Source organism: Porites lutea, chromosome 14, assembly GCF_958299795.1.
Source record: "Porites lutea chromosome 14, jaPorLute2.1, whole genome shotgun sequence".
NCBI lineage: Eukaryota > Metazoa > Cnidaria > Anthozoa > Scleractinia > Poritidae > Porites > Porites lutea.
Genome location: NC_133214.1, coordinates 6,876,881 through 6,897,668, shown reverse-complemented (window position 1 = coordinate 6,897,668; position 20,788 = coordinate 6,876,881). Strand labels below are relative to the sequence as shown.

The following is a 20,788-nucleotide window of genomic DNA, read 5'->3' as shown; positions in this document are numbered from 1 at the left end:
CTAGTGTAATTACAGGAATCAAGACAAGCTGTCAAACTCAGCTGAAGATTAAAAACAACGGTCTTATGTGTAAACGCTGTGTTATATCATCGAAATTATACTGAACCACAATTTTCACTTGACTACCAAAATAAGAGTATACTACAAATAATTGCGTTATGGACGTTAAGCTGTGGCTTAAAGTGAAAAGAACACTACAAATGAGAACGCTAGCTTTAAAGTATTCACTCCCTCGTAGTATAGTGTTACAATACAGCGTCAATGAAACTTTTCTTCGCGATATCACTTAAAGAAAGTCAGCTCAAGGGAGATAATCTTTGATTTATATAGACCAGTGGTCTTTTCAGAATAAACTTTCTTCGTAATATCAATACAGTGAGAATGCACCCAGTTACACTCCCGGTTAAAGAAACAAAATTGATGTGGAGTAAAGTTTCTTGCCTAAGAAGACAACACATTAACAAGTGACCTGTTCTTGCGTCAGGGAGTGACGAAACAACGTGGTTACGAAGCACAAAATTATATGGTTCCTATTTAAGAGGAAATTAAAGTGAAAAATACCCCTTTAAAAACCTGTTGAGATGGTGGATAGTGGGCTCATCTCCGGTGTAATATAATTTATTACTCACAGTTGACGTAGAACAAAGAAAGGAAAACAACAATGAACCTAACCCTGACAATAGTCCCTAAAATAAAGAAAACGAATAAATTATATTACACTGGAGATGACCCGGATAGTGTTATATGGTACAAGTCTCAGTGCGTTTGATAAAGCAGTTGGTTTCCCTAATAGTTATCCACTAGATATTAATTTATCCGGTAGATAGCACTATGCATCTTTAGACTTACTTGTGGTGGGAGACAAAGTTTTTTTGTCTAGGCCGGGAATACAGCATGGAGAGACAAAAACGGCAGCGTTCGAATTCTATTTAAACAAAGATCTTTTTCTTTTCAAACCACACTTTTATCTTGTCCTTATTTATTACTCTAACAAAAGTCTATTATCCATGCCAAGCCCCGTCAATGTCATGACACTTTTGAAACTTATTTTACTCTCCATAGAAAGTTACAGAGAGTTCAAATGTGGATAATGATCGATATTTTAACCGAAGTTTGCTTAAGTCATATATACGACTTTTGCTAGTAGCGCAACGGTTGTTGACTTGCAATCTCACTGTTCTCAGGGAGGAGTTTTTCGCCATTAAAAAGTCACAAAAACGTGGTAACCAATCTTCACTTACTTCACTGCGGATGTTGACTGTCAGATTAAGTTCAGTTAATAATGTGTTGTCTTTGATAAAAGACCGTTCCAAAGATGGAAAAGGCCTCCCATCATGCCGTTCACCTTCACTGTAGTCATTTACCGTCAGAGTGACTGTAGTTAACGAGTTGTTGCATAGCAAACAATTTTTCAGCGCGCGTACCCACTTTTTACAGCTCAAGTATTCGTAATCACTGACTGTAACAGTGAGAGACGTTACTGATTTGTTTCCTGCGAGTCCCATAATAAATACCCCTTCCAAGGCAGAATCAGTACAGGTAATGTTGTTAATCGTCATATTTAGTTCCGTTAATGATGTGGTACTTACCAGTCCAAAACAGACACCTTGTACCCAAGTCACATGCTTTTTTAATAAGGGATCGAGGGTGGCATCGTAGGGGTCATTTTCCTGTTCCGCCTCATAGTTGTTGCTTGTAAGGCAGAGTTTTTGTAGTGAATTGCATTCTTCCAAACATTTTCTCAGAAATTTACCCCAAAAGTAAGTTAAATTACTACCGTTGATTACGACGGAAAGTGTAGACAAGGACTTCAGTGCCATCAAATCTTCTTCAACTTTCCTCACCTCGCCACGATCGTCAATTGAGAGACTAAGTGTTGTTAATGACGCCATTTTAGCCAAGCTGTTGATCAGCATGCATTCCCAGCCTCTTGCCATGTTACTGTAGTTGTTTATTGTAAGACTTAAAACTGTTAATGAAGAACTTCGCAGCAAACTATCGCCGAGGTCTCTCCCTATTCCTGGATTCATTGTGTAGTTACTCACTGTAAGATCCAGCGTGGTTAGTAATGTGCTTTCTGCCAAAGCATCACCTAGCAGACGTGGCCAGTCACCAAATACTTTATCGTCGTCAATTATTTTAAGACTGATCTTCTCCATTCTGGTATTCTTAACTTCAGAGAACAATGGTGTCAGTGACGCAGGATTGTTAATAGAGACATCAAGAGTATTGCACATTTCATTAGGAACACCAGTGAGGCCATGCACTTTCACTTGAACGGTTTCATAATTACGTGATAGTTCCTGAAGTAAACTTCCTGTTGCTGGGGCCAACTCTCCCCAAATTTCGATTGTTAGGGAGGACAGTGTATTTTGTCGTCCGAAATATCTTTTAATAATATCAGCAACACTATCAGTTAATTTTCCATGTACTTTCAAAGTCAGGCTTGTCAGGGGGACATGCAACAAGACCTCACATAAATGTTCTGCTCCACCACACTTCAGCTCTCCCCAAATAACTACAGTAGAGTGCTGTTTTGTTTCTACTCCTCTCTCGACCACAGCAGGACTAAAATGCGCCACTTGATCACATGTAACACTGCTGCCAGGGTCTGGATGAAAAGTACAGTTAACTGATCGCTTCTTTACCGACCGAAGATTTTCCACAACAGATTGCCAGTTTTCAGGAATCTCTCCACGGAGAGTCAGTACTAAATCACTTAAAGAACGATTTTCTAGAAGACTGTTTTGAAGAGCATTTACACCAGAGAGACTAAGGTTGCCGTCAACACTGAAAGCCAATGACTTTAGGGCGGTTTGTTGCACAATTCCTCTGCTAATAATAGCAGTTACAAATTCTTGCACATCTCCAGAGATATTAAGGGAAAATGAAGCCAAAGCTTTATTTGATAGAAGCTTTCCTAAACTACGGACCGAAGTATCACACAATGACCCATGAACGTTGAGGTCCACAGACTTCAAAAGAGTGTCCGCAGACAAAGCAGGTTCAATAGCACTCACCCAAGTCTCCCCCCACACTCTGTCAAGTTGAAACGTTACTTTTCTCAAAGCTTTGCGGCCAGCTAACAATTCACCAATAGCAACCGCTGCGTCATAAAGGATACTGTCCCTCACTTGTAGAGTGAACTCTGATAAAGTCGTGTTTCCAGATAAGCCGTTGAATAGGGCTTTCGTTAGATCTAATGTCACTGCTGGGGTGAAAATGGTAAAAGTCTGAAGCTGCGAGCAGGATTGTATGCACTCTGCAACGTTCCCATAGCCGGAGGCGAGGACAGGTGAATAATAAACAGAAAGCCGAACTGGCTTCTGTAGGTTTGAAAAGGTTTTGCAGGCCTCTAAAACGTGATACACATTGCTAAAATCGTCACTACCAAGCTTAATCTTAACATGCGGAGGAAAGGGTATGTTGGAAAAAAGAGTCTCTGCCATTTTTTCAGCGTGTCCACTTTCGCTCAAGCTTTTCGTAAGGAATGTTGCTGCTTCCCTGCCTTGGTCCTCGCTGTAAATGTCGTAAAACTCATCTTCCTCCTCTTGGTTATCCGTCGTCACTTCTTCACACTGTTTGCAGGTGACCCAGTCCCATTCTCCGCGGTTTTTTAGCTCCTCGCCAATCTGGGTGAATAGAATGCTTGCATCTCTCCCAAGTATACCAGAAACAAAAAGAAACACTTCCCGATACTTTTTCACCAGTTCATGAAACCTTAGATGCTCAAACAACCTTAACTCGTTTCCTCGCAACTTGTGAGCAATAAAGGCAGCAGCCAGGTACTCTTGGAATGTCTTGTGAAGAAAGTAATACTCATGTTGAGGCTTTATCTTCCTCAAACTTTCCTCCTTGTAAACGAGGCCTACGTAACGGGAAACCAATCCTTTGTATCTTCTTTCAAGCTCGACTAATTCACTTTCGCGAAAGCAATAGCGATCACTCAGCAGACACATCCAAGCTAGTTCTCCAAGTGCAAGAATACTTTCTTCAAATTGCTTCTCTAAAGCGTTATTGTCTTGAGGAGCCTCCAGATTGTGTTTAGCGCAATGTCTTTTTAAAAGGCACAGTACAATAACTTGGTAAAGTTCAGAACGGGAAGATGGCAAATTCCCCTCATAGTCCTCATAAATAACACAAAGAAGAAGTAAATTAAGCGGATTATTTCGCAGGGCATGTAACAGAGTGTTTTCTTGAATTTCCTTAATCAGACTTTCTCCCTTTGGTGAATGCAAAGGATCAACATTTTTAAAATGTTTTCTGATATACTCAAAAGCATCACTTTCTGTGAATCCTTTAATCTCCAAAAGGATATCGAAGCAATATTTTCGTCGTACATCAATTCCCCTCTCTTGTCGGGAGGTAGCCAATACATAACAAAATGACAAAATTCTTCTTTGAAGCAGTTTATCTACAAATTGTTCCGATTCTTGGGGAAGCTCATCCAAACCGTCCAAAACGATTAAAGTTTTCTCCTGGTTATGAATGTCCTTAATGAAGTCAAACAGCCTCTCTTTGGTCTTCTCCTCGGTATCTTCTGGCAACAGTTGTTCACTGATGGTTTCCATTATACCTTTATGTATATCTCGACATTTCAAAAGCAACATCAGCTCGAATTTGGGAAAAGAACACTCCGCTGGGATTTTTCCATGTGCCCAGTCATACGCAAGTTTAAGGCAAAACGTAGTTTTACCGATTCCTGGACTTCCCTCTACTAGCGTCATAACATCCTTACCTTTGTCAAGAGCTGTGAAGATGTCGAACACATTCACCTCGTTATCCTCTACCCGGAAGTCTGCTTTTCGCCTTGAGACGATTTTAAGTCTTGTGTAGATGTCATCCAGTAGCAACTCAAAAGTACTATCCCAGAAAAGTGGTCTTAAATGAGAGCGCCTTTGGTATTCAGCTTTGAGAAACTTCACAACAACTGAGATGAACCATCCTGCTGGAAACAAGAAAACCGGAAAATAATGGTCAGGATTTCACACTATTAAACAACATGTCAATTTGTAAAACGTGTCCTCTCATTATTTTGATCAGTAGAATGCCTGAAATTTCTCTTTATTGTCAGCGTACTTTTGAGTAAATAATTTAGAATAAATAATACTTCTTTGAAATCTTTACCGTCGTCCCTTAACATTTTCTCTTTCTTCATGTTTCTTGCTACGTGTATGCACAAATAGGCTTCACAAGACAACGTTGAATAAGGAATAGTAACTACCTTATTCTCCTTAATTTTCGCGGGTTCTTAAATTCGCGATTTTCACGATTTTAAAAAATTCGCGAACTTAAAGATCCGCGAAAAATAACGACCACGAACTTTGATCTCGCGAAATTTAATGGACATAGAAAAATAATGTATTTGTGTTTTCAAGGGTCCTAAACAATTTTTAACACAAGGTGTTAGTACAAGGAGCTATCATCTATCAACTTTAGATGTTAATCAGTGTCAAGATTCGCCTCAAGTTCTTCTTCGGCACTGAGTAATCATCTTCACACAGTTCCTCCAATACATCCTTTGTACAGTCGTCAAATTGACCATCCTGTCCCGGCTCCTTGTAGTGTGTAGTTACGAGTGTCTTGTATCTTTCCATTATTGCCCTGTTCCTTGGTGTATCGTATTGGTTTTGTTTCAATTGTTGATTAACGTAAAATTTTTGTAAAAAAGAAAAAATAAATGAGATTTATTTCTAAAAGAAATAAATGGTTTTATGCTTAATGTGACTGATCATTATTGTATTTCTCCAGCTACCAGCAAAGGAGGGTTTCCTGTCATCCGGGTGATTTGTCACGAAAGTGTCATTTATGTCACGGGTCATGTAGGTCACAGAAGCGAGGCACAAGGCCTCCTTCCTCGCATTACAAGACAGTCAGAAACATTTTTGATGGCGACCGGATTTAGATGCAGGATGCTTGCGATTTATCAGTCTCTTTCGCTCTTCTTGGGTCTTACCTACCGAGCATCACCTCTTCTTTGAGATAAGTACTAGATTATTGCCCGATGGCTCACCGCTTACTCTCGGTGCTGTATTGATGTCCACAGTCATGTTCGTGCACATGATCGTCTTGTTGATTGCGGGAATTCATACACGTTGCGGTCGTTTATGCTAATGAAATGCCATTGATTATTGGTAACATCGAATTTTACATCCGATCGACCATTAATTTTTTATGTTTTCAGTTACACTGGCGTGTATGCTAGTCCGTTCGGTGTGCGTAGCACAGTTTCGTTGTCCCTCAGACCGGTTGTGCCTCGTGTTCTTCAGCTACTTGTATCGCTGGTGCCAACTGGCGCTATATTTGAAATCAGTAACACTCGCCCGATCTTCAGTTGCCTGGAGCTGGGTCTCTTTGTTTATGATCTTGTTTTGTGATTTGGAAAGACACTTTATTTATTTATAATTATTTTGAGTTTACCTTTATGCAATTTGAGCATTTTTGACCTTTGGACGCAGCTTATATGTATAATTAATATATTACAGTATTATAAAAATACAAAAAAAAAAACAACAGCAACAGCAACAACAAAACAAAGCCAAACAAAACGATGCGTTATTAAACCCTACAGGCTAACACTTGCAACCATTCTAACAAAGTTACCTCAGAGGTACAGTGTACTGTATCAGCATATCAGGTTTATCGTTTGCTGTTCATATGTCAGTTTTGTCTGCATATTGTGTTTTTATCCTGTTGCATTGTGTATCGTTGTGTTCTGTTGTTTTCCTTTAGTCGCTGTCGGCGACATTCTGTCTGCCAGTGCTTACTTCTGGGCCGTTTTTTCAGTGTGAGGCTTTGTTCCTCCACTTGTATTTGAGGCGTTGACCTCATTTTGTTGAGGTTTTGTCCTCATGTTGTATCAAGGCTTTGTCCTTGTTTTTTATATTGAGGCTTCGTCCTCATATTTTATTTTGAGGCTTTGGCCTCGTATTACATTATTTATTATTTTGGCATTTATAGGGGAGTTTTTTGCGTCGACTTAATGTCTGACAGACTTTCCCTGCCACATTTTTATTGTGTTATATAGTGGATTCGTCCATTATTTTTATTTATTACATTGAGGCTTTGTCCTCATATTCTATTTTGAGGCTTTGGCCTCGTATTATATTGAGGCTTTGTCCTCATATTTTATTTTTAGGCTTTGTCCTCATATTTTATATTGAGGTTTCGTCCTCATTATTTTATGTTGAGGCTAGGTTCCTCAGTTTGAGGCTTTGGTCCTCATTGTTCTAGGCCCCTGTTCCTTTGTTTGTACTGCTTATTTGATTTGTTTGCAGTGATATGTGTGTGGTTCTGTTGTTGTATTTTTGTCTAGGGTAACCAGATGCCAATATTATTTGGTTTGAATTTCTATTCACATTTTTTGCCTTTTTTGTCTATTTTTTAGTCTTTATTCATGCAATCCGTTATTTTGGTTTACATGCAGCTACATTAACTTTAATCTCCGGTTTTGTTGGCTCCCCTGTTTTGATATGTGTGGACATTACAGTCCTGCATTTATTGTGATGAGACACTGTTATACGTTGCTTTATGCTTTACTCTCCACGTCACATCAGTGCTTTTAGCTTTGTTGTTTCTGAGGAATTTACGGTTTATTTGTTTTGTTTGGGAGATCCTGATTGATTTATTAATTGGTTACACATTGTTCTTTAATGGTAGCACATTCTGGCTTTTTTAAAGAAGTTGTTTTTATAGTTTTTTCATTTTACTGCAGGTGCTAAGGTATACACATGCAGCTCCCTTTCATGAACGCCTTTTGAATGAAGCCAGTCTTGAGCAGAGTACCAACCAGCTTTATCCAACCATCTTCAGCTTTCCCTTGGCATCTCTCTTAAGAAAGTCAATAGCTCTGCATTCTCTTTGGTTCCTCAATTCAGTTCAACATAGTATGCAAGAAATGTTCCAAAGAGTTGTACACATTCTGCTGATCAGTTTTCCAGGAGTTGCATCTCTAGTGTCGGGCTACTCAAGAGCAGCTGCTGCATCCCTTGGCACGTGGCACCTACGTGTACATCTACTTGGGCAGAACTTTCCTCAGGCAACTTTGGCTTGCTGGGCATTGTGATTGGGTATACATGTAGCTCAAGTGTATAGGACATGTATGTCATTTGATACTTATGTGCAGGACATATGGGCAGTGACATTGTAATATGTAGAATTCTCACCACATGAGTCAGGGTCATTCGGCCATCTTACAGTATATTGAATTTTTCACTTTTAAATTCACCTGTTAGTTTCCTAGGTGATTTCTGCTTACAGTATAGTTTCAAGGTGACTGTGTGAGCAGGGGCCATACAGCCATCTCACAGATTTTCATTTGAATCAGTTACATCAGTGAGTTACGTCAGACTTTTTATTAGTATCATTCAGGGTGACTGTGTGAGCAGGGGCCATACAGCCATCTCACAGATTTTCATTTGAATCAGTTACATCAGTGAGTTACGTCAGACTTTTTTATTAGTATCATTCAGGGTGACTGTGTGAGCAGGGGCCATACAGCCATCTCACAGATTTTCATTTGAATCAGTTACATCAGTGAGTTACGTCAGACTTTTTATTAGTATCATTCAGGGTGACTGTGTGAGCAGGGGCCATACAGCCATCTCACAGATTTTCATTTGAATCAGTTACATCAGTGAGTTACGTCAGACTTTTTATTAGTATCATTCAGGGTGACTGTGTGAGAAGGGGCCATACAGCCATCGCACAGATTTATTGTAATCAGCTACATCAGTTAGCTATTTCAGACTTTTGATAAGTATAATTTTGCATGACTGTGTGAGCAGGGGCCATACAGCCATATCACAGATTTCCAAATTTAATCCGTCCATTATGTCACTGAGCTATGACAATTCAGAGTAAATTGTTATTATTTAAATTCATGTTTACTCTGTGAGCAGGGGCCATACAGCCATCTTACCGATTTCATTTTAATCAGTTACATTAACAAGCTATTTCAGCTTTTTGATAAGGGAGCAGGGGCTATACAGCCAGATCACAGTTTTTTAAATTAAATCATTTCATTATGTCACTGAGCTATGATCATTCAGCCTAAATTGCTATCATTTAAATTCCTGGTGACTGTGTTAGCAGGGGCCATACAGCCATCTTACTGATTAATTTTCACTTCTAATCATTTCAACCTGGTTTAACTTTACAGCTTTTAAACACGTTTGAGCTTCGTATCGATGTGGCATTAGTGAGGCCGATATTATAAGTTGACTGTGTGAGCTGACAGGCTATGCAGCCATTTCCTTTATTCTAGCTACAGTAGCCCATTTCTGTTGGTTACATCAATCCACTTCTGTATCCAAGACTTAGGAAAACGTTACTTAAAACTCATTTGCTTATATAGGCCATTTTATTCCCATCTAGTGTCCAGTGCTTAGTGAATAAGTGCAATTTATGATGGCTGTGTGAACAAGGGCCATACAGTTATCTCATTCATTTTCACTTTTAAACTGTTAGTTAACTTAAGTGATTCACACTTTTTAATCTGTATCAGATTCACTGACAGTGTGAGCAAGGGCCATTCAAACTTGTACATTTCTGTTGGTTACACTGATCCATTTCAGTAAGCAGGGCTTGGTAAACAGCCTTACCATTCTATTTCTATATGTTTACGTGCATAACCTCCACTGACCTAAACTGGTGGAACTAAGCTGTGAGTGACAGTGACAAAGAATGTATACAATGTCCTATTGCTATGGACACACATGAGCCGTTATGGCGCTAGTTGACGCTATTGTTGTAAGGTGTACACGGTTGGATGATTATAATACATGTATATTCATCTCAGCTCTCGCACATTGACCCTTTTTATTTTTAATGTGGTATCTTTCTTACCTTTAACCCCCAGAGGTTTTGTGTGACTGCATTGGTTGGGGGATACGTTCCCAATTTTTCCCATGTGGTTTTTCGGGTTTTCGTATCAGGCGGCGCACACCTTTTTCCATTGTACATTTTGATTTGTAGGTACCAGTAGTTTCTGTTGGCGGTCGTCTTGCTTTGGCCTCGGGTGGGGCGGCCCTTTCACTCGTTCCTTGCTCTGGGCTGTGGCGGGTGTGCCCTCACCTTTGCTGGTATAATGTTCTTATGTATCTGGTTTTCCCAGCTTTATATGCTTTAATTTAATAAACGGCCACTCCCGTGGCCAAAATATCCCATAATGGGTTTGTGATTATTTGTGTCCCAGCAAACAGAGCTCACCCAAAGCGAGACTCCGCCAACATCAATAACTTTCGTAATATGTAAAGGAACATGAAGCATAAATGAGATTTATTTCTAAAAGAAATAAATGGTTTTATGCTTAATGTGACTGATCATTATTGTATTTCTCCAGCTACCAGCAAAGGAGGGTTTCCTGTCATCCGGGTGATTTGTCACGAAAGTGTCATTTATGTCACGGGTCATGTAGGTCACAGAAGCGAGGCACAAGGCCTCCTTCCTCGCATTACAAGACAGTCAGAAACATTTTTCCCTCCCTTCCCTCCCGTTAGCTTTATTTTACCCTAGGGAGTAGCGGGTGTGCCCTCACCTTTGCTGGTATAATGTTCTTATGTATCTGGTTTTCCCAGCTTTATATGCTTTAATTTAATAAACGGCCACTCCCGTGGCCAAAATATCCCATAATGGGTTTGTGATTATTTGTGTCCCAGCAAACAGAGCTCACCCAAAGCGAGACTCCGCCAACATCAATAACTTTCGTAATATGTAAAGGAACATGAAGCATAAAGTCACTTAATCGTCACTGAATTTCGCGAAATTAAATTCCCTGCAAACACAATTTTTCTCCGCGATCGCGAAATTAAAGACTCGCGAAATGTGCCGAGAAAATTTTCGCGAAATTTAAGTCCCGCGAAAATATAGGAGAATAAGGTATCGGACAACTGGCGCCCTGGAGCTGGGGCTCGAACTGTTTTTACACTCATATTTTGATTCAATTAAATACCTGTGTTTCTATGAAACTATGAAACTATGTTCTTTGTCACTTTGGGGTGAAATCAATTCCAAGCAGCTGCCACACTTACATGAAAAATACTTTCTTTTGAAAATTCTGTCACTTTAATGATTCGGCTCTTATTAGTGTTCCATTAACGTGTTTACATGTAGGTAAACGTAATAAATCTCAAAAAGGTTTCGTTTTTCAGTCTTGAAAGAGATAATAAACTTCAGATGAAAAATTGCTTTACTGAAAACAAGCAAATAAACGAAAAGGAAACATTTTTCCGCTTCACAGTCTCTTAGTGACGCAAAAAAAAAACAGGTTAGGAACTAAACTCTTCACTATCAAAAATTCTTAACTCTTTAGGTTGAAGCTTGAGAGTGTTATTCAGCTTGTTAGAAATTGGGAAAGCGAGTCAAACGTGTGAAGCGTACAATTTGCTCCAAGCACGAGTGACAGCGACTCAAGCCTCATCAGTGAGTAATCTGAAGCAGAGCGAGCAGGCATTATAAAGCCTCAAACAACGAACACAAAATCATCCACTCTGTGTTACTTCCGATGCAGTGTATGTTAATAGTCCTACAAAATACGGTCCTAGCAATGTACAGAACGTTTGTCACATGAACCTAGTTTAGTGGCCTTAGCTCCCAAAAGTCTCCTGTAGCTCAGTAGTAGAGCATCTGGACTGGTAACCAGAACCTCATAGGTTCGACTCTTATGCGGAGAGAACTTGAATTTTTTTACGAGCCGCCTGTATCACTGGCTGAAAACCATCTTCTCCACGAAGACGGTTGTATGTATACAATATACAACAAAAGAAACAACTAACCCTTAACTGAAATTGAGCAAAAACAAACCTTACCTTCATCTTTCAATAGCCTTGGGTATTTCGGAGCTAGAATGTTACTTGAAGATAACGGCCTTTTGCCTTTCTTTGAAGACTGGCGTTTCTTTGTCGAGCCTAAAATCCAATTAAATACTGTTTTTGTATTTTCCCCATCATTACTTTTTACCTTTACGATATATACACTGATATTTAATCCTTGTATCCATCACTGTTGCAACTATCCACATAAATATAGCCATTTTATTAACGAAGCTTGAAAAAAGCCTGACAAGCGTTCTAGCCCTGAACGTTGTTATTTCCAGTCGCCGCAAAACTCTGTTGAATTGAACTAATCAAACAAAAAACACAGGACAAGACAGACTTAGATTCTGGAGTCCACACTGGGCATTCCAGATTCTAGGTAATGGATTTAGGATTACAATCGTTAAATTCCAAGGCCAAGGATTCCGGATTCCACGAAACAAAATCGACAAGCAAAAGTTTCCCGGATTCTGAAATCCGGATTACCATTGGTTGATCAATACCCCTCTTTAGCTTGTTTTTTTGCCCAGTCCAATAGAGGACCAAGTCCTTTTGTCTCTTTTTATGTGTAGATACATGTATGCACGAGAATAAGATGTAATTTGAAAGAAACAGTTCTCTAGAGTATTAACACATGACCTGCATTGGGAAAACAATACACACAAGCTAAAGAGGTCTACTCTTAGTTATCACCTCTACACCGCGGCAATGGCCAGCATTTACATGTAGATGTCGTTCAAAACGACCAAGTCTCTATGATAAAAAACAAATTTCCTTATGATGTGGTCCATTATCCAATTTAGCACAAAAAGCGTAAACCTGAAACGGGTATTATTTCTCGACATCTAACATTGTTAGCTTGTAACCAGTGTGACAACGTTTTGGCCTTGTACATCAGTTTTAAACGAGTTCTGTTCAATGCTCCGACCATTTCTTGTTTACTGAACATCCCCACAAGGAAAAATCATTAAGCCCAAATAGACTAAAGTACATCTCTCAGACCTTCCTAAATAGAAAACAATGAATTGCTCTTGTGGACACATTATATTATTGTTCATGTTTCTAAGATTCAAGTGTACCTTTATGAAGACGTTTTTCAGAAGGAGAGGGCTTTTCATCATGACAGATCACAGCAGCTTTCCTAGATAAATTCTGCTCATCTGCAGTGGGACCTTCAAAAAGAGTATACAAATGTGGCAATGCAATAATTCTTTACTTTTGACCCTCAAGTATCGCAATTTTGTTTACAACTCTCTGATATTGTTACATGAAAGTGGACTTCTCTGGTGGAGTTATTAAAAGAGGTGGAGAATTTATCTTGTTGAGATGAGGTTCTCACTACTATTGTCATTGTAATTGCGTGAGCCTACATTTCCTACTGCAAGTAGTACAGATTATAACTGAAGACCAATTTATATAACATTGTGAACCTGTTACCTTGACAAATGGCGAGCATTCGTTCCAGAAGTCTATTACAGTGATCCTGCCAGCTGTATATCCCGGAATACTCTCCTTGAAGAACCTTCGCCTCTCTAAGTCTTAACTTTCGATCTTTCCCACGGACAGCTTTGATTGCAATGGCCCAGTCTCTAGGATCTTCTGATTGTACCACACAACTTAAAGCAAAAGGAACTTTCTTCAAAGCTTCTCCAAGACCAGAGTTCCCACTGACCAGCACAGGCAGACCAGCTGATAAAGCCTCAAGGGCGGCCAGCCCGAATCCCTCAGTTCGTGATGGCATTATAGCAAGATCTACTTCACAAAACAATCGGGCTAACTGCTCTCTGCTTTCATTAAAACAACGTACAGTTAATTGACTACGATCAATGCCTTGATGGAGTAACAAATCTTTTACTTTCTCCTCTTCACCACTTGGAGCTCCAACAAACAAGAGCTTATAGGGCTGTGGCTCGTCTTTCAACTCAGCAATAGCTCGAGCAGCGATGTCATATCCTTTTAGCTGAAAGTCTTCATTGTCACCACGTCCAAACACTAAAACACTAAACGTTTTTCTCTCTTCAGTGGCTTGCTTTACATCAGAAAATTCTGAGAAGATACCTGGAGTAAGATTAAGAACATCTTGATCTTTTCCACAGGCACGGAGATAACCTGAGAAAGCTTCAGCCAACTTGGGTCCAACTGCTACAACTTGATCAGCTTTTTCACATAGTTTTACCTCAGCCTGGTGCTTTTTCTCGCCTCTTGAAATGGCATCTGCGTAGGACTTGTACATACCAAGCTCTTCAGGAGCTGTATGAATGACCTGAATCCACTTACAAGGATGAATTCGTTTCAGAATTTGCACTTGCCGACCAAGAACAGCCCCATGTCCTATCACACAGTCCACAACATGGTATTCTGGCAGACAAGACAACCATAGATCGGGTTCTAAACCTGGCATTTCTTCTGCTTCAATGAGAGTAACACTGTGACTTACAGCAACTCGTTTATCCTCTTCACTACACTGAGGAAGATAAACACTGACCTCCACTCTGGGGTGTTTTGCCAACTGAATGGCCAGCTCTTGGTTGATGGTTGACAAGCCTCCTTTTGTTGATCTCCATTCACTGCTTAAGAGAGTAACTCTTAATTTCCTGGAGGAAGTGGATCCTGAATTGCTTTCATGGTCTTCCTGTGACGTACAGGCCGTGCTAGGAAAGGATGACAAATCCTAAAAGAAGAGAGACATTAATTTACCAAAGGGTTTACTTAACAACGTGTTACTAAATTCATACAAACTGTAATTACACAATGTAAGTTAAAAAACTCAAGGATAATAATTATTGCCTTTCAAGTAAATTTGACTGAGATGAGGTACTTTGCTAAGAGTGTCTTGACAACACCTTTTTGCATCTGCTTAGACTGAGTTCCACACTGAGAACTGAGGACTGTACCTGTATCAATTACCCAAATAATTTCTTGGGTCCAAGGGTGGGGCTCAGCAAGTTAGTGGTTCATTTTCTACATTCCAAAAGATGTACCTAAAACAAGCTAACGGGCCTGGAAAGCAATGGTGAAACATGAAGCACCATGGAATGAACATTACAACTCCACCCCCAACCCCTCTCCCCTTAATGGATTGGATGGTAGTCTACCCCCATGGACAAGAAAGGTATTTAAAACAAGCCAAAGGGCCTGCACAGCAAGAGCTTATCTTAATTGGAGAAGTGTGAAGCAACAAGAAAGGAATATAACAACTCCACCCCCCTCCCCCTCCCTGGGTTCAACTGTACTCCATTCCCATGAATGGATGGGAGAGATACTTAAAACAAGCCAAAGGGCCCGTACAGTTAGGGCGTATCTTGATTGGAGAAGCATGAAGCACCAATAAGTATGAGAACTCCACACATCCCCCCTAACCCCCATGAAATGGGATGCTTAAGTCCACCACTAAGCCTTGTTAGGTACAATAATTATGCCAGCATAATTTTGGTCATAATGCTATAGTTGGAGCATCAAGTAATACCGGCATAACGGCCACTTTTCAGCATAAAGAGAATGATGATTTAAAAATGATAATAATATTACCACAACTGTACCGAGAAATTTTTACTTCCAAGTGGTTTTAGTAAGAATTAACATATTCAAAGGCCTGATTGCTACTTTCAATGTGTTGTAGCACTGTTGCATCACTTTGTTAGGCTGCTAAGACTGGCTAATTTTCTATCCATCAGTTTGAAATTTGTATTTGATGCAACAAAATGTTGTATTCATATCTGCGGGGATGGAAAAGGGCTCTACAGCCAAGATCATTCAAGCATTAAATGCTACTTTTCGAGCATAATTTATTTTAGGCATAATGATGTTGTTTTGAGGGTAATGCTCAAATTTTCAAGCATAATGTATCTAACCCTATCTACCACAGCGTTACCTCCAGCAGTACAGCTGTATGTTGCCATTAAACACAAAATAAATGATCTGGGTGAAGGTACATAATGAAAGAAATGATTTCTTGTCTAAGAAAATCAAGTGGTGGAACAGATACGTTGTATCCTGGGCTAAAATTAGAACTTCACTGGTCCAGAGACTCTGACACAATATGATCGTTACCTCTTCGCCAGCAAATTCAGAACCACAACTCAAACGTTTTTCTCATTAACCTCAAACCTTTCAGGTAGCTCTAAGAGTGAAGATACAATTGGAGGGTTTCCTTAAAAATGGGTGTAATTTGCTTTTTATTGATAAGCAAATTATACCTTTTTTCAGGAAACCCTCCAACTGTATCAAGAACAAGCAACCTTCACCAAACTAATATATACTATAACTTGCAGACAATCAATTTTCTTACCGCCATCAGCCTGGACATCACAGGAATCCTAAAAATCCTTCAACACTGCAGACATCAACACTACAATACAAACAAAAAAAGAAATGGTGAAATATTGTCAACAATCATTTGACACGTTATTTTTGTGGGAGTTTAATTTTGTGAACGGCGATTATTTTGTATTTTTATTTAGCAAGATTAAACTTTTAGGATTGGTCCGGACTGGTTTTTCTCACTGTAAAACTGCTTATTTTTTATTTGAGGACTTTACAGAGTGACCAGGAAAACCATGAACACTTGAAATATCTCGGGAATGTTTATTGTGTTATGACCAATCACAGCAAAGATCAAGACATGTGAACTGGCCACAAAGCACAAACTAATTAACGACCTTGCTTGCAGTTTAGTTTAGTTTAATATTCCTGGTGTCCACGGTTTTCCCGGTTTGCCTGCAAAACAAAATACAGGTAAGCCAACATTTGAATGTTGTGGGTAAAATCGGTTCTGAAAGTAAACCAGAATCTCATTGTCTCCTCAATTAGGGCTGGGTATTAAAACAGAGAGAACTCTAAACCCAAACTAGGTTAAAAACTGGTAAAATCTGTTCTCACTGACAGCTTTTACCAGTTTTTTTTTTTATTACAGTGGAGGTTATTTTTACAGTAATGTGTTTATAACTGGGGCGAGTGAGGAGGGAAGTCACATTTACCCTTTTCAGCAGTATGAGGATATTGAAAGAAACCACTCAAATTAAAAAACCCAAAATAAGAAGCCACAATGTAAGATACAGATGAAGTAGAGGTACATGCACTTTGTAAATTTGCATTACACATAAACAATCTCATTCCTTTTAAAGGTGTATTTTTCAGAATATTAACCTCCTTTCATCCTAAATTTATTTAGCATTAATGTTAGTTTTGAATGAGTATTAACCCACAGGTAAGTTGACACAAGGAGGGGAGTCCTGGACTCCACTGTCTGGAGGATACTGAGGTGTACCTTCCCCAGGGGTGAGAGTAGACATCCCTCATTTGGCCGAAATGAGTAGGGTAGGCTGAACAGGGTGGGGTTTGGGGGTACGTCTTAAAGTCTTAAACAGGTTATACATTTTCAATGTTTAATTTTTTGAACATTTGGTGATCTATAGTCTACAAGTGTGATACCAATATTTTTTTAAAAAAATATAATCCCGTGATGTCAGTCTTAGGAAATGGATCAGGGTCATGAAATGAGATTCCTTATTTTAACAAGGTTGTGAAGAGAAGGTTTTTTTTGTTGAAATAGGATGGCAGTACACCCCTACCCAAACTTCCCTTAAGGGTGTCTCCCTTCCCACCACCCACTGCAAAAAGGGAAATTATTTTAATATCATAAGACCAAACAGTCTTTCTGCAATAATAAAATTCTGGTTGTGGCAAATTATTAAATAATTCAAAATGTCTTACCAAAGCTTGGTACATGGATCCTTGACCTCTGAAACCCACACATCATGAAATTTGAACAGATTGGTAGCAGTAACCTACATAATAAAATCAAGGCCCAAGTGTCAAGACAAAGAGCAGTTTTCCCTTGGTTACAGTGTACATATTATTATTGCTTTAGAACCAGAGCTGTTGCACTGCCTGGTTGATGTTACAGTCATTCACTAGTCAATAAACCAACCACCCAACCCAATGCCCAGAAAAGACATACATGATATTTTATAGCAGGGCATTTGATTAGTGGGCTTTGCAAATGTGACCATCTCCAGGATTTCAAAAAGGAATCTTTTTCCATTCATATTTGTAACACCTTCCTTGAGTTACTTAAATTCTATGATGGTATGTAGCTTCAGGCTTGCATCATGTACAGGACTTTGATATTCAAATTGCCACATTTTAAACTCACACTCTAATAAGCAGCCTCCCCCAAAAAGGTGCCCACCTTGTGGGCCATAATATCAAAAAAGACCCCCTCTTGAATAAACTCCCCCTCCACCCCACCCTTCACTTTCGTAAATAGAACAGATACAAGGAAAACATGTTTCTATTTCCACTTAATTGATGAGAGAATCAACGACGATAGTAATGCAATCATAAACACGCAAATCAATACATTTAAACGTGTTAAGTGTGTAATGGACTTATGGTAATCTTGATTACCTGCAACCATCTTTTTAACAAATGAAAGGCAAAAATATTGAATTAACATTTACATGGATGATATTACGGTGGCCCACAACTGTCACATCAAAAATTTGGTATTTAGATGAGAACTTTTCTTGGAAAGATCACATCGAGTATGTAAGCAGCAAAGTCAGTAGGAGGCTAGGACTTTGGTCTTGTATCATGCCTCACACTGGAAGTCTCTAAACAGATATACACTTCACTCTTGCAGCCATCATTTGACTATGCTGATGTTGCACGGGGGAAAATCTCAGAGGGGTGTTGCAAAGAGTTCCCCTGCCTACAAAACTGTGCAGCTCAAATTATATTACAAAAGAACACCTCAAATGACACTTTCTGTGTGCTAAACTGGTTAAATTTAGCTTCCAGAAGAAAAATGCATAAATGCATTCTAGTTTTTAAGTGTTTAAATAATCTAGTACCCAAGTATTTTACGCAATATTTTACAAGGGATGCAGATTTACACAATCACGCAACTAGGAGAAGCAACGACCTGCACCCACCAAAGCCTAAACATAACATGGGCAAAACAACTTTTAAGTATGCAGGGGCTATTTATTTCAATTCTTTACCCAACTATGTTAAAAGGGCCATGTCTGTAACTAGTTTTAAAAAAATGCTGATCGAGTATTTTACCTTAAAATTTTCATTTCTTACCTCTTAGCACACACTTTTTATATTGACCTAGCTAGATTTTTTACAGTTATATTGTTTATTTTAATCATGTGTATACCTTAGGAATTTTTCAATAGTATAATTTTTTTATCTCTCAGGGCCCCTATGGATACCAGCCTCGTTGCTGAACGGGCTACACTGATTAAATAAAGTTACTTACTCATTCACATTGTTTTTAAGGTTAGAAAACATGGGATTATGTCGATTATTGTTGTCATGTTTTCGATTACATGGTGAAATTAATAGTCTGCAGTCTGTGTTTTACACTGACCGATAAAGAAAGGCAGAGACCAACTCTAGGTGTCCGTTATAGTGATGTGTACGTTACAAGTGAGCTGACTGTAATCCTAAACAATTACTTTGCAAAGTTTTTATCTGCTCATTCCCTATTACGAAAAATTCACAACCTGAGTCTGACGTCTGTCATCTGCCGTAAACGTGATCGTAAATCTCTTAAATTTCTGGCCATTTCGAAGGGAGAAATCAAAATGGCCGTTTATAAATAAGGTGCCTGCAAAGCCTGCGACAGAAGCTGTTTTACGTCTGGCTACTTCTGAAGTAATTTACAAGGCATTTCAATAGACTCTTTTAGAGTCACGCGAACTGTCTTCATGTACTCGACTGCAGAAAGATCATTGTTTGCAGATGTCTTAGGGACTAACAGAAAACTCATGAGTTGCAGTTTTCTTCTCGAACGTAAAAACAACGGAGAGGCCTTGTAAAATCAAGGATAGATAGTTTGATTATTTAAGCTTACCTAAAATTCAAGAATCCTGCAACGAACATGCAGCCACGTGGAGGCCATCTTTGCTTCAATCTCGTCACAGCTCGGCAAAATGAAACGCTTGGTGAGAAGATTGAATCAGCCCATGACTGGAAGACTGATAAAAACAGCTAGAAGTTTGAAAATTCCACAAAAAATTGACGGATTTTTTTCTCTCCAGCGCTTCCGCGTCGGCTCCCTTGCATGGCTCAGTGAAGAGCATGAAGGGACGATTTCATTGGTCAAATACTGTCACATGATGTATCACGTGAAAAATTACCAACGTTGTAGTGGACAGAGGACTTTGACTCGAGGAAAATGGAACAATTTGTTTGTATTCTAATTCTAAGTTGTACGGGGAAAGCCTTTAGGATTTCAACTATTAATTTAAAGATTTTTAATTTTTTTAAAGTCTTTTTTTGAACGCCCCAAATTTGGCGCTTTCTGTACTAAAATAAGAGCTTTTTGGAAGAAATGCAGGGGCGGATCTAGGGGGAGGGTGCAGGGGGTGCGCACCCCCCCCCCCCCCTGAGATGACCTGCGGTTTTCTAATACAACTGGTATTCTGCAAAAAAAACAAAAAAAAACTATGTGGTTTATTGGTGTTGAAGTAGAGCAAGAGACGAGTGCACCCCCTCCTAAAAAAAACAGTCCTGGATCCGCCCCTGAAATGAATAAGTCAATGTAATCTGTGAATAGAGTGACGGTAAACAGTAGAGGGCCAAGGACTGAGCCTTGTAAGTACTAATGACAGAAAGCGAGAGGCCAAGTTTTAGTCCTACTGATATAAGAAAGGGTTTTTATTGTTTTTCGAACATGGGTGTAATGGGGCTGATGAAGGAAGTGAAGTTGTCATGTTCTAAATGCCACTTTAGGTTTTTTACCACAGTGGCAAATGATGAAGCAGGACCTTTCCCGTCCCTTTTGATATTACTCCCTTCTCTTTCACACCCACAATGACATCTAGAACTCACAAACGGGACTGGATTCCGTTCGCCATTTGCACATCTCCCGTAATACACCTTGTTTGCCCCCCAAACATTTAGTATACACATTGTCTTCAATTTCTCTTAGGACGACTATAATACCAAGGAAAAATTAAAAA

At 39.3% G+C, this 20,788-nt stretch overlaps 1 protein-coding gene and 1 long non-coding RNA gene across 2 annotated transcripts; both read right to left on the bottom strand.

Moving 5' to 3' along the window:
* Positions 1-1,049: 1,049 nt before the first annotated feature.
* On the bottom strand, positions 1,050-14,456 carry LOC140925047 (uncharacterized). The gene is made up of 4 exons (XM_073375005.1): positions 13,251-14,456; positions 12,893-12,985; positions 11,808-11,906; positions 1,050-4,948 (listed from the first exon to the last, which is right to left on the bottom strand). Exons 1-4 carry the CDS (start codon positions 14,212-14,214, stop codon positions 1,050-1,052), a joined length of 5,055 nt encoding a protein of 1,684 aa, XP_073231106.1. The 5' UTR covers positions 14,215-14,456.
* A 1,644-nt stretch (positions 14,457-16,100) lies between these two features.
* On the bottom strand, positions 16,101-19,858 carry LOC140924682 (uncharacterized). The gene is made up of 3 exons (XR_012164314.1): positions 19,678-19,858; positions 17,526-17,599; positions 16,101-16,161 (listed from the first exon to the last, which is right to left on the bottom strand). It is a non-coding gene; the product is annotated as an uncharacterized lncRNA (long non-coding RNA).
* Positions 19,859-20,788: the final 930 nt, after the last annotated feature.